Source organism: Pocillopora verrucosa, chromosome 5 (genome assembly GCF_036669915.1).
Source record: "Pocillopora verrucosa isolate sample1 chromosome 5, ASM3666991v2, whole genome shotgun sequence".
NCBI classification, from domain to species: domain Eukaryota; kingdom Metazoa; phylum Cnidaria; class Anthozoa; order Scleractinia; family Pocilloporidae; genus Pocillopora; species Pocillopora verrucosa.
Window position 1 is genome coordinate 929,054 of NC_089316.1, and position 14,489 is coordinate 943,542.

The window sequence follows — 14,489 nt, forward strand, 5'->3', positions numbered from 1 at the left end:
AGGGAACTTGAAGATTTTATATCCATCCTGCGTCGTGGCGCTCAGGTTGTTGTAGCCTATATTACAACTAACTTTTGCACATGTGTTATTCACAGAGCATTCAGCCATGTTTGATTGATCGAGGCTCATCTTAAACCCAGTCCTCGCTCGGTATGCAACTTTTCTCACGACCGCAGGAGACTTGGTTATATGATTACTTAAACTAAAAACACCTGAGAACAAAAAGCAATATACAAAATTTATTTCCGTTCGATGAAAATTTGAGACTTGATGAGAAACTGTGAGAAAATAATTAAACTCTTAGGATTTATCAAGATTATAAACTTTATTATTATCATTAATATCATAAAAAGAATTTTTTCTTGCAGCCTTTCTCTATTCATTTCTTTCAGTATCCACAGTCCTCTCTCTTCTTTGTACAAACCAAAAGACTGGGTCCAAACGCTAACGCTTGGTGCAGTCATCCACGTGACACGCGCTTATGTTAAAATCTTTCACCCTTAAATTCTCACGCCATAATAGATACTAAGGCTCTCAGAGAAAATCATTATATTCTACGGAACACTGACAAAGCAGCTCCTCTTCAGTCTTTAAAAAGTTTTGGGAGCGAACAGTTTAAATTAACGACGACATACCACACAAAAAAATAAAAATGAAAATAAATAAGTAACTTAGAAGGCAAAATAAACCAGTGGTTTACTTTTCTAACAAAATACAGGACTTAAGTAGTAAGCTTTGAAAGGATTATTCACAAATATCCATTCACGTTAGCAAACGAACAAAAAGTTTTCCAGCCAAAACTTCAAAAAGACGAATTTGGTTTCAAACGCTGTTATTTTGAGTTAAATTAGTGACACTAAGGGGCATGGAAAGTCGAAGCGTTAGTATCACTGGCGCTGGCGTTTTTATATGAAGAATAAATGTATATAAAATCTGTATTAATATTAGTAACTTCTATTTGGTTAATTTAAGCAGCTATTCTGAGCCCGCTGCTCCAGTCAGCAGTGTCATTCATGTCGGGACAGAGCACAACGCCGTCGGAATTCCTGACCTCGCTCATGGATCCACTTGTTTGCCACTGAAACGTAAAGATACGACAGTTATTTCATGGCGAGACTTAAGTTTTGGTAAAAAACTTGGATTAAATCGCGTCAAATCATAAACCATTCCTTTTCGTGCGCGAAATCGAGTAACTCGTAAGCACTGCGATGTTTGGTAAGCAATGGTACTCAAAACCAAACACACACAACACTAGCAGCAATCATGATTTAGTAACTTGCACTTTCCCGCACTTAAGTCAGTCTTATTTTTCAGCAACGCTCATTGGTTCCTTGTCGTATTTACCTTGATTATGATTGGCTGTTGCATTTACAATAACTACAGTGTTACGACACACAATCAAAAAGCGCTCTCCTGACATAATTATATTCAATACTACATCTTTGTGCGATGAAACATTTACTTAGAATATTGCCTCTCACCCCATTTACTGCCAACCAATACTGGACAGCCAGCATGTCTTGTGCTGTCATCTCCATCTCCACTGCGCTTCAAGTTCCACCAGAAAGCAGCGTCTCCCTGTTGGTAAAATTTAGAAGAGAGCATTTACTGCGAGGTCAAAAACTTATACAAAGATTTTAAAAAATCTAAAAGTATTTTTAAAAAATATGACAAATATGTAGGGGTGGGCGAGGTGCACTCCTACGCTGGGTCAGCATCGAGTGCGGGACCAACAGAAATACTACCAAGACGCTAGATGCTATGAAAACCGGAATAACTCCCACCCCCCTTCCCCCTGAAGTAATGGTGGAGAAGGAGAAAGCAAAGGATTTAACTTCAGGTTGCAAACGTATCCGTATAAAGGCCCAGCCAACGCACGCAACATTTCAACACAACATTCTGCAACATTATTGCGCGCAACGTACGGCATACTCTTGGCCTCCCTGTTACAACATGTTGCAACAAGTTGGATGGTATTGGATCAAGTTTGAAAATGGTCAAATTTTTTTTGCAACATTTTTGGATGTTGCAAGATGATGCACGCGTTTGGCCAGCCCCTTCACAACTTCTCACAATACGATCCAACAGTGTTGTAAGATGTTGCGTTGAAATGTTGTGTGCGTTTGCTGGGCCCTTCAATACAAAAAAAGTTGCGCACACGACAACTTCAAAATACACCTCTCTCCATCTTTCGTAACAGTTTAGACTATCAACATTTCCCTGACCTGGCTGGGAAATAAAGTTGTGCCAACTTGTGTAAACACCGTACCGCCACCAGCTTCGACATTACTCATCTGGAAAGAAAAAAAAACCAAACAAACAAATAATAAATGTAAAGCACGATGAAGTATGTCCAGCAATGAACGATCAGGGCAATTCTCAATTGAGAATCGAAAGTAATCCGAGATTGCGTTAGTTTTCCTTACTTAGCTCTGCGATTGGTCCAGAAAACTTGTATCCCTCTTTCAACCAATCAGGTGCAAACTAAGACCAATCGCGACTTGGTCGCCCGTGTTTTCCCGCGCTTTAGGCAGTTTGGTTGCTTTAACTTTTAGTTCTCATTGGCTCGTAAAGTTATTTTCCTTCATTGATTAGCTACTGTGATAACTTTGCTTTTGTTTTACGACACTCAATCGAAAAGCACTCTAAAAGGACTGGTGACTTACGTAAGCCAAGAAGGTGGCGATTCTGTTTCCCGTGCCAAGAGATGTAAACTTGTCTTCATTATTCTGTAAAATAATAGACATAGAAACGATGTATCCATGAATAACAAAAAAGATATCCAGTCATTTGGTTAGTCAGTTCTTCCGTTTGTCTGTCAAACAGTTTTAAAAACGCTGAGTAAGTCCGTCGTCCGATCCACCATCCTTCCGTCTGCGAGTCCAGTTCTACGTTAGGGAGTTTAAGTGACAAAGAATACGGATCAATGTCAGTATCTAAGCAAGCACGCACCTTCCCCTCCTTCACTTGTTATCAGTTGACTGTTATTGGGTCAAGGGAGGGGTAAGTGTGCAGTTACTCTCATACAGACATAAATAAACGAATACTTACCCGTGCAAAATCGTAGTGCGGTTCATAATGACCAGCAATACCATAGTTTACAATCTGCAAGAAAAACATTCATAAAGCAAGTAAAAAGAATGGGTCTCTAAATCAAACTAGATCTAGAAGTTATTTTTCCCAATGACATCTGTATGCTTGACTTGGGATGAGTATCCTAATGGGAGCATTTTACTGATAATGGCAATGGTTCCTAAATTCAATTCTACGTAATAGGCTGCACATACCTGTAGTTCTTCAGCTGTGTCCATCGTTAAGCCTGTTACATCTTCAATGCGCAAACTCACTCGTCTTATAAGTTCGTGGTCAGTGTCTTTCAACCAGCCACTTATAAAATGTAAAAAAGTAAAAAATAACAAACAAAAGTAAATAAACAGAAAATAGACTGGAAGGAAAAATGTAAACTCACGTTGAGCAAGGCAACAAACCGATGAAAAAAGCAAAGAGATTCAAATTAAACTAAAGAAACAAATTCTTTTAACAGAGTATCCTTAGTTTCAAAGTTTCCACAAGTTTTAAAGTTTCGATTTTCGATGAAGTTCAAAGTTTTCATCCCTCTATTGGACAGATAACGAGGAAAAGAATCTCGAACGGCCTTGAAACTGTAGTACTGTCAATGAAATGTCATTCAAACGATAATGGTTATTTAAACTAAAGGCTTCCTATGTACATCGTGTTAAGGGAACACGCTGGTTTAAAGAAATATTTCAATTTTTGATCAACAGAATTTCAGTTATAAGTTAAAATAATCAGCTATAAAATCACAGCGACGTAAGTTTAGCTTAATTAGTGTGGATTTAATTGTTTCTCTTTAGAGTCAAGCGTTAAACTTTGGTTAGGGAGAAGCCTGCAAGTTAGGAGGTTGAAATATCGATTGAGAAAATTTTTACACTAGTAATCCAACGAGATCGGTCGTTTATGTGGTTCATTCAAGAGAGACAGCTGTTGTCTAACTGCTATGTAAGAAAAATTATAAAGCATTACGTTTCTAAATAACACGCAAACAAGGAGGTTACTTTTGAAAGTAAAAGAGTCCGTCAAATAAAGGAAACAATCAAATTAGTGTCAGTAATGACTTAGTAAGCGATGAAGTTTTACACCTCCATGAGTCTTGACGGTTAAATACATTATTGAAATACAAACTACTTGTTTCATTTTCCTAACTCTGGCGCATTTTTTATTTTTTATTACGCGGTCACTCGCGGAGAATGGCGGAGTGACGGCTTATTACAAGTTGACAGTTTAATACAAGTTCCATTGAATAAGAGGTACTATGAGACACGATGATAAAACACCATTTTATGCCATAAATGCCATTTGATTTACAAACACTCGCTCAAAAATACTACTAACATTGATTATTTTGAGATAAAGATGGAATAAATTTTACTCGAAAGATTATTCTTAGTTCTATTTGAGTAGCTGTGCTCTAAGTGAACGTTCAAAACAGGTGGAAAACAGTACAACAAACAGGTCGTTGAGACTCAGTAAAGGGTGGCCACGACCGTTAAATATAGTACTAAACGGGAAAGAAAAAACGACACTTTGAAAACCGACCGCTTAATACAGGGTGACTGCTTTAAGAATACGGTGCCGCTTAATACAGGATCGACTGATCATACGAATGTGTTCTAAAGCTGTCCCCAAAAAGTAGCAAGAACCAACCTTTTGCTTATGCGGTAGGACGCAAATTCAAGGTTTCCCGTGACTGGATGTTGAATTGTCGCACGACGAAGCTGTTTGGAAACGTTTACAGATAAAACAAGTTAGTTAGATTATTGTAGTGAGTGATTTCCAAATGAGAATCGACAGTAATGACAAGCTGGTCAAGTTTCCCCTAATACACCTTCTAATTGGCCTAGAATTGGCGTCACCTCCTACGTCTATCATATGCAAACCCAACCCAGCAGAGAATCCGCCAAATTTGTTTCCCGCGCTTAGCGCTGATTACGCATAATCACACACTTGACACTGGTTGGGTGTTTTCCCGCACTTTACGTTCATTGCATGTTTTGCCGCGCTTGACACTGTTTATATGTTTTCCCGCGCTTAGAGTTGAGTGCATCTCTTCCCGCGCTTGACGCCGGTTACAAGCTTTCTCGCGTTTGACGCCGGTTAAATGTTTCCCGCGCTTGGCGATGATTTTTCGTTCACCCGCTCCTCTCAATGGTTCCTTATTTTTTCCTGCTTCACGTTGGTTGCGCGTTGCTCGCGCTAAGTGCGGCGTGATGCAAATTTTCTCTCCTGTCTTTCTTCCCCCCTTCTCCACCCACTAATTGGTTTTTTCAATTGTGTTGGCCTTTGGCCTTTGTAATTTTGCTCTTTTTTTGGCTACAGCACAGTCGCCCTTACAATTTAAAATGTTCTCCAGAGTTCACCAACAAACTTAATGGTTTAAAACTGATGAAAAAAAAGTTCTGATTCTTGATAAACTTATAAAGTTTAAAGAAAAAATAATTACCAGAAGAGCTCGAGAGCCACCTTCAATTTACAGAACAGTAACTGAACAGAACTTAAATACAAAACACCTCCAAAATAAACAACTGATATTTTTGTCCTCTATTGACCAAGTTTTTCTCGCCACGTTAAACACACCGTGCTTCAGAAATCGCTTCTCCTCGCGCTGCGCTGGTCGCACATGAATATAGTTAACTGCAGAGCTCACATATAGCTCCCTGAGGTTTAGTTGAAGAAGCACACGATTGCAAAGTCAGAAGGTCTGGGTTTCAATACCTTGTGGGAGACCGCGATTTTTTCGAAACAAAAAAAATAACTGCTTTCTCTATTTAAACTGAAGAGTGTTTCTTGTTAGAGTACTCTGTTAGATCATTGGGCACAGCCTTGTAAGTGATTGAAAAGAACAAATCTACTTGTAATTCGTTGTCGTGCAGTATTTTAGGGCTGCCAGTCCATACTTAAGAACAGTTACCCATCAACAATGGAAAAAAAATAAGCTGGCTCATACATACTAGTGACACAGACGCGTGCATGCTTATGTGCATATCTACGCAACTTAAACGCGCATTCGCTTATATTTACACGCCCATACGCCGACACTCATACGCGTATTATGTGCGTATTTTGATCAACGTATTTTTCAGCGTTATTGAAGGAACATGGGTTGGAAGTAATGAAAAATTGAAAGTAATCTGCATAATCTGAAAGGTCATGAACACGAAAAATCAATATACTGTGAGCACTGGATGAAACTACAGCTATATATACCTCACTTTAACTCATTACGAACGGCTTCTCTGAAAATACATTTTTCTAGTCCAATATTTTGTTAAAATAAACACGATTAAAAAAGGTATTCGACATCTATGAGAAATTCAGTTAAATCCACACTTGATTTGCAGCCGTTACAAAAAGAAAAAATTTCTTTCGACACCCATGTTGAAATAAAGGTGTCTACTATATGGCTGGCTAAAATTTGGGATCAATGTCAATATCTGAGCACCTGTGTACCTACCCCTCCCCTAACCCAAAATTACCTACCTCCCCCCAAGCCCAAAATTAACCCTTAACTTGTTATCATTGACTGGGTTAGAGGAGGGGTAAGTGTACAATTGTTCAGATACTGATTTTCATCCAAAATTTGAACACGCTGTCCACAAACCTCTTACTAACTCTATCTTCAGTTGTCTCTAACGTTCCATCATCAAGAGTTACTGTTGCACGTTCAAACTACACAATTTGGACAAAATGCAATTAAAAGCAAGAAGTTGTGGTTGCAGTACAAAAGCCAGTTTTATCCCGACAGGAAAAGTTATCAGTCTTGGAATAAAGACAAGTCTTATAACGGACGACTGGTTAAAAAGCAATAATTTTTATAGGGCCACACCCTGGGTGAAGACCTGGTTAAACGCGATTTATTTTACTAAGCACCTAATTTTTGGAATGCTTTAAAATATCTGGGTCAATCTGTCACGTTGAATTTGAAAAACACATCATGGAAAGAATCTCAATAATTTTAGCTGGTATGCATTGTAAAACAAAGTAAGATAATTATTTCAAGAAAAAGAACTGCTTTCCACGCACTGATAGAAATGACCTATGCTCAGTTACTCCACTCTGAATGACCTCACACCATAACATCAATAAGCATATTCTCCATACTATTCCCTACAGATTTTCTGAGGTGTTGACAAGGAGAATATGATTAACAATCAAGAACTCCTCAAGTTGGTGATCATTTCCTATATTCTCGTGACTTTCGTTTGTAGGGAGAAATTAGATGATGATGACTCGTAAAGATTAAAGGGTTTAATTTTAAGAACCACGCTCTTTAGCATAAATGACTGTACATGTACTTCCGCCTCACGTAAAAATAACTGCTCCATAGCTTTTATCTGAAGTTCAACATTAACACACCAGAGTCAAATCCATCCTACACAGCTCAACAAGCAGTATCACATCAAACGAACGATTCTTATGATCTGAGTATAATGACGTCCAGTTTTTTTGCTAGATTCCAAATTCAAGCATTCCTTTGAAATCAACTACGACCACCTAACTCGATGCTGGATATTTTATCCACAATGAATCATTTGACTGACATTTGAATGACAGTTCTGAAGTTTCAAAGGATGGCCATTTTGCTCAGTGACACAACCCATGCAATTTATGTTACCTTTTTTCAATAGGATAATAACAAAAGTATGAGCATGTATTAGCGGAACACTCTGAATAATTTCCTAATTAACTTCCTTAAAAGTTAATTTTGTGATGCTGATGATCTAATGATGTCAGTTGTAGCCCAGCATTTTGAACGTAAAACTTGTGGAAAACAGGTAAATTGAAGATAAGTGTAAGATACTCATGTACATATTTAGTAACAAGTGTAAAAAGTTGTTTTTGATTACCAAACAACAGCATGAATTACCTCTTGCTCACTCTATATTTAGCATGTTCTAGCAAACCAGTTTTGGAGCTTCTAACAGTGGCACGACGGAGCTGATCATATGAAATTCAATAACACAATCATTTATGATGTAGTAAACCTGTATGGTGTGACTGTCTGAGAGAAGATAGTCCTGAAAGAAGATTGTTTCTTGTCTACAATTATAATAAAACAGTATCTGATATTTCAAAAACCTTAGCATTCATCATCAGTGAAGGTTACATCCACCCTGTATGAAGAAATGCTTGTCTGTCGAACATTACTAAAGGTCATTTTCAATTCAGTGTCATTAGAAATCCATGATTGCTTTTGTTCAGCTATACTTCATTCTGTGGTTGGTTCAGAAAAGTTGCACCAAGTTCTCAAATAATCAGATGCCCACCTAAAACCAATCCTGCCTTGGCCACCTGCATTTTCCTACATTTAAAGTACTTTGGTTATTTCAGTTTAAGTTCTCATTGGCTCTTAAAGATATTTTCCTTTCTTCTCGTTGGCTCGTGATTACTTTGTTTTTGGTTTTTATGACACTTATTTGGAAAGCACTTTGTATTGTTTGTGGAAGCTGGTTGGTCAGTTTTCCAGTGAGATTGACGACTGCATGTATATCTTAATTAACTAGCAGTCATTGCTGTTGAAACTTAGGAAAGAAGGAAGGACTCTACTACACAGATATCAACAACAAGTGCAATCAGCATAATGTTAGTAGTAATAATACTGATGTGGCAGCTATTATCAGCCTTACACTGTACTAGATTATAGAAAAAAATGTTTCTGGTAGAGGTAATATTTCAACATTAACTGAAAGCACCATTTCATATGATTTGTATATTCAACTAGTGGAAGAAATGTGTGAAAAATTGATCCTCGAAATAAAACTGTCCAAAAAAAAATCTGCAGAAAGTCAAGCCCTGTGTTTTTGCAGAGGTGCACAAAAAGACAAATTGTTTTTTCCCAACAAAATTTTTCTGAAGGAACGTCGAGGTCACCCAAGAGCCATGGTGTATAACAAAACTTAAGCATAAAAATTGAACCTTTAAACCTTCCAAAAATTAACAAGACTCCTGAACTGTTCATCAAAAATTTGAACTGGCTGATCAACATGTGCAACATTGGCCTCAAGGGAAATGACAGAAGAGAGATAAGCTGATAATTACTGATGCTTCCAAAAGGTCAACAGCAAGTTCTGAAAAAACATTCCTTCAAACTTTTGCAAGGTGCTAAACCAATCTTGTAAGAAAAGTTTTATTTGAATGAGAAAAAATATCATTTTCAATTCAAAGGCCTCACCCCTACTCTCATTTAAACATGAGGGCTGAGAAGCAGCTTGGAAATGGCCCACGAAGAAGCCTTGTCCTTATGATTTGAGGCAAGATTGTTCATAACCCAACTGACACTAATCCTGATACTGCCACAAATTAAAATTGTACCTACTTGTGCTGATAACAGTTACATGACTGTATAATTAATCAGCCAGAGGCCTTCCCTAACAGTCTATATGCCTTCCTTTTTACCCATTAAGATTGTGTGTTTGACAAATTTATTATTTCAAAAAGCGGATTTAAGTTTTGGACAAGAACTAATGAAAATCACAAAGCATAATTTAGAAATTTAGAATGTGTCTTAAATAGGCTACTAGCTTAAAAAAAATTGAGCATTTCATGAACCAATGCTGATAAAATTCCCATTTTCTCCTCTGTTTCAAATATACTTTTATCTCCTTTACTCAAAAACTACTCTGAATTTTCCTTTACAACATTGAATTACATGCAGATTAGAATACTGCACTGAGCTGTTGTTTCTTTCATATTAAAATAGATTCAATTACAAATAAAAAAAGAACTATTACGAAAAACTTTGGTACATTACCCTTGGCGCGGCCAACTCTTTTATCTTGTTCATCTCTGGCACTGTTAGGATTTGGCGCATTATTATAATTTCTGGCTTTAAAAACACTCTTTCAAACTTTGCCGGCCTGATTCTTAATCTTGGTGTACCACTGTAGTACCAGCACAACATTTTACTTTGTTCCCATGCAGTCTATGAAATAGAAAATTAGAAAGTTAAATTAGGAGTTGGGAGATACTATCTATGCAAACTTGCAATGCTCTTAAGACAAACAGTTTGTGTATAATCCTTCTGTCAATACTCCTTGCTCTAAGTGTTATTGGCATATTGGCAACGCTAGGACAAAAGTCATTGTTGTTCTTCAAATCTACTCACCAAATTTCTAACTTCTCCCCTGCAGAGTTTTTCATAGTTTTGGAAGGAGGATGTTCGGTGCCAGTTGTCACGCTCACTCCTTGGTTTTACTTTAGTGTCAGTGATAATCCCAGTATCCCCTCGGCGACCAGTCTGTTTGTACATCTTCACTTCTTCTCCAAAGAAAGCAACATTCCCTTGTGCTCGTTCATGCAAGGGATCTATAAAAAGATTAAAAAATACACTAGAAAAATGATAAAAAATTATTCACTTTAACTTTCATTCATGATCTGTGTTTCAAATAGTTATTTTGAATCAATTTAAACATCATAAAGAAAATGTCTTCGATCATGGAATTGTCTTTAATTTAAACATAGCAACATCTTGAATATAGATGTAGTGGTTTTCTAACGTAGAGTAACTCCAAGACTTGAGAATTAACCAAAAAGAAACACTTATGGTTTAGAATGGAGATGATTGCCATGTATTGCACATGCATGAAAAGCTTAACAGGCCATTTTACAGTTGTGTACTTAGTTGCCAAGCCTTTGATTTGGAGTGAGGCTGAAGGTGACCTTGTTGTGATAGAGACCAGTATCCAATTAGCATGATAACAAAGTAATTTGCATTTGAAAAGCAGCAAGGTTTGTATCATAACAAGGTCACCCTTACCCTCATTCCTGTTCAAAGGCTTGGCAACCAAGCACACAACTGTAAAATGGACTATTAGGCTATATATTTCAAGACAGGAATTAAACTTTGCTTGAATCCCATAGATGTAGTCAGAGTGTGGTAGTGTAACTCACCAAGCTCTACCATCTTCTTGGAGTACTCTAATGCCTTCCTCATGTTACCTCGCTGAAACATGCACAGACAAAGCTGTCAGCAAATTGTGCCAAGGTTGCAAACTTACAGAAAATAAATAGATGAATTTATTGTGAAATTCAGAAAACAATTCACACTTTGATTTGATACCCACAACTCCATTGTGTACTGCCCAATCATAACTGTTACAATAAAGGTGGAGAAATGCCAGCATACATAAAAACTACAAAATGATTGGGGCTATTGTTGATATTTGTTGTTCATTTTTCCAATCTCTGATAACTCTTACAACAAAATAAGGTGACATAAACATTTCTGGCATTCATAGCTTTCCTAGATCCACAGGTAATAGCTCTGCAAATGAAACATCACTTTGCATCTAAAAAGACCATGAAAGATTTAGGTAAGTTTATGCTTACTTGAGCATAGTAGACTCAATAAATCATATTTAGCAGGTTGTGTACCTTGTAATTTGAGTACGCAAGGTGATCGTAGATGTCAAAGAGATTAACTCCCTCTAAATCATCCTGTTGCTTAATGTATTGTTTCAGTGATTCCTCCATCCATGATCTTGTGTAAAACATATCGCCATTCACATAAGCATGTCGTCCAATATCATAAACCTCACCAACTGTCATTTTGGGTGATGGGACAGCGTCTGTCAGCTTGCCTTCTGTAAATGATGATGGTTGAAGTTGGTAGGTGTCTTGAAGTCGCAGGAGGGCAGTGATTGCTCCTTCATAATCTTCTTTCGATGAAAGTGCCTCTTTATGCTTGGTTATGGCATCACTGACAGCTGCCAGACATAGAAGAGTAATAAGCATTTTAATTTCTCACACTAATTTTTACATAAATCATGTTAATTGGTGATCAAGGATTATTTCCATCTAATTTGATCCCTTCACCCTAAGAGTGACTAGCATCTAATTTCTACTGATGGTTTCGACACTAATTCAAACCTTAAGGACATGAAAATGAAGAAAATTATTGCCAACTAAAGAAATTGTTGACTGTTTAAAATATTCTCCCTTCAGTACCATAGGAAATATATAGAAAAGAGTATAGAGAATATGTACATTGATGCTAGCATCAATGTAGAATATAGCTGACCCTCCACACAAGGTACACCCTTAACCCTTTAACTCCCTGAAGTGATTAACTTAAAAATTCTCCCTACAATATCCTTAACATTATTCAGCAAACAGGTGATGAGAATATTCAAACTTATCAGGTAGAAGCTGCTTTCTTGATCTGGCACCAAGGTCTCATAACTAATTTACAAGGAAATGTGTAGCAGCTAGAGGGGAGAATTAACAATTAGATCTTGGGAATTAAAGGGTTAAAATATCAATACATTATCAAGCAGGCTAGTGATGAGAATAAACAAAAATATCAATATTAGGAGATTATTAGTTGATCCAATAACAAATTCTCCATGCTAACACCTTAAGAACTATATCACTGACAGGAAGGAGAATTACTAATGACACGTGGGGGTGGAAAGGTTAAAACTATACGTGGAAACATTCATAGCCAAATGGTGAGCACATTTAACTCTGCATCGAGTCATCCAGGTTTTGTCCTTGACTGGGTCAGTGTTTGGGTTCTTAAGCAGGAGGCACTATTATCACTGAACCCCTCTCTACTCAGGAGTAAAGTGTATAAATTAGTACCAACCAACTATGCAATTCATAAATATGTGCAATACTGAGGAGGGAAATGGACCAGCTTTGATTCCAGGGGAGTGGCAATACTCCTTATCATTTCATGTTACTGAAGACCCCCTTCCCACCCACTCCCCCCCCCCCCCCAATAAAAAGGCATTTGCCTCAAAATTGTTATTGAAAGTTTTCATTTCAAGAACACACAAACAAAAGTTTAAATATTGCTTACAAAATATAGAAATAAATTAGATCACAGCATTAATTAACTTTTGAATAAAAAATACCATGTGATTGGACCCTATTTGATCAAAAGCCCAAAGATGTTCTAATAGATATTATAATTACCATTTAAGCAAAATTGTGAATCAAGAAATTGATAATTTGCATATACAAATAGCTTGGAATAAGAATATTTTCATGTTTCTATCACAAGGAAGTTTTGATGATTGTGTAAAGTCATACTACTCCAAAAGAAATAAATAAATCTAATATCATACTTTATGAAAAATTTAACAAAGTTTCTCATAACAAAGAGCACTGAATTGTCCCAATCTTATTTTCGATTGAATCACTATTTAGAATTTAGCGATAATGGATGTATATATATTTTTTATTGACATCAGCTGCATCGCGATTCAAATGAGAAACACCTACAGCTGTTTCTTAAGACACACGTTAATGGTTTGACAATTCACGATATCAAACAATTGCTCTCTTAGAACTGACGATCGTCTGATCATTAGACATTTAATATAAGACACACAACTTACCCTCAGAATTATCGATTTGAATCAATTTCTCTGCTTCAGGCCAATCTTTATATAATCTCCTGATCTGGAGATAAGAATTTACAGGATGTCCTAAATACCTTGGTACATCTTCTCCTACCAGATTGTGTGCGGAATCCACTCGAGCGAGAAACTTCTTCAATTTGGTTATCCTTTCTTGTTCTAAATTCACGTATTGTTCTAAAGTAAATCTTAATTCTCGTTCTCTATACACCAACTGTTCTAGATCGACTAAGGCCGTAAAAAGCTCGCCCCGAGCTCTGCTAAAAATCAGGACTGAGGTAAGTAGTAGCAATGGAAACCTAAGATACAACAGAAATGCGGCCATTTCCCAGCCTTTGCCACGGCGGAAGGTTGACCCGTGTGAGAATTACTGGAATGGCGAAGCCAATATTCTAATGAGAATTGAAATATTGATCTATCTGTCAAAATAAACAAACACCACTTAACTCGACAAAACCGCTGAACTTACATCAGCCCGTTGACTTACGGTCAACTTAATTTAAATTAGTCTGATCATCATGGATTGTGCTCGAAATGTTTCAATTTTCATCAAAAACTACCCCGAGATCTATTACCGAAATTTTATTTTCTTCTTACTGGCGTGACCACGGAGCAGCAAACCTGCCAAAATAACACAACGTTTCTTTCATTAGCAAACAATCAATAATTGATCTCGTTAAGTCCTCAGAGTCAGTTAGAGCGCCTGACAAAACGCACGTTTCAGTATCAAGTTGATAATTTCCATGTTCATGAAAAGTGTTTTCGAAATTTCTAACGTGGGTTTCGTTAAGTCGCCGATAGACTTATTGGGAAATCAAATCCTTAAATTTGTAGAGTTTTAATCAAAATAAAAGTAGCTGATTTATTTTAAAAATTTGAAAAGTCTGAAATGCGCAATGCACAGTGTCCAATAAGCTTTTCCAAAATATATTTATCTTGATTTGCAACTGTAGTTTAAAGATCTGGTAGGACGCCTTTGGTCACTGTGGTAATCATTCCAGCTGCAGAAAATTTCTTTTGTCTTTGCAAAATAGCAGACCGTTTGAC

At 37.0% G+C, this 14,489-nt stretch overlaps 1 protein-coding gene across 2 annotated transcripts; it reads right to left on the reverse strand.

Moving 5' to 3' along the window:
- Positions 1-224: 224 nt before the first annotated feature.
- Positions 225-13,805, reverse strand: LOC131783029 (prolyl 4-hydroxylase subunit alpha-1-like). Of its 2 annotated transcripts, none has more exons than XM_059099777.2 (12): positions 13,422-13,805; positions 11,452-11,783; positions 10,969-11,020; positions 10,184-10,383; positions 9,830-10,000; positions 4,726-4,796; positions 3,288-3,387; positions 3,052-3,105; positions 2,667-2,729; positions 2,226-2,294; positions 1,482-1,578; positions 225-1,078 (listed from the first exon to the last, which is right to left on the reverse strand). In XM_059099777.2, exons 1-12 carry the CDS (start codon positions 13,765-13,767, stop codon positions 1,008-1,010), a joined length of 1,626 nt encoding a protein of 541 aa, XP_058955760.1. In that variant the 5' UTR covers positions 13,768-13,805; the 3' UTR covers positions 225-1,007. The 2 variants fall into 2 exon arrangements, with proteins under 2 accessions (XP_058955760.1, XP_058955761.1); XM_059099778.2 differs by lacking the exon at positions 4,726-4,796 and adding an exon at positions 7,946-8,016.
- Positions 13,806-14,489: the final 684 nt, after the last annotated feature.

Bases quoted from the DNA above. Each gene is read 5' to 3' on its own strand.
- LOC131783029 (XM_059099777.2), bottom strand. From the start codon at position 13,767: ATGGCCGCATTTCTGTTGTATCTTAGGTTTCCATTGCTACTACTTACC. The intron at 11,021-11,451 runs GTACACAACCTG...TGCATGTTTCAG, and splicing joins TTGCGTACTCAAATTACAAG to CGAGGTAACATGAGGAAGGC. The intron at 1,079-1,481 runs GTGAGAGGCAAT...TTTACGTTTCAG, and splicing joins ATTGGTTGGCAGTAAATGGG to TGGCAAACAAGTGGATCCAT.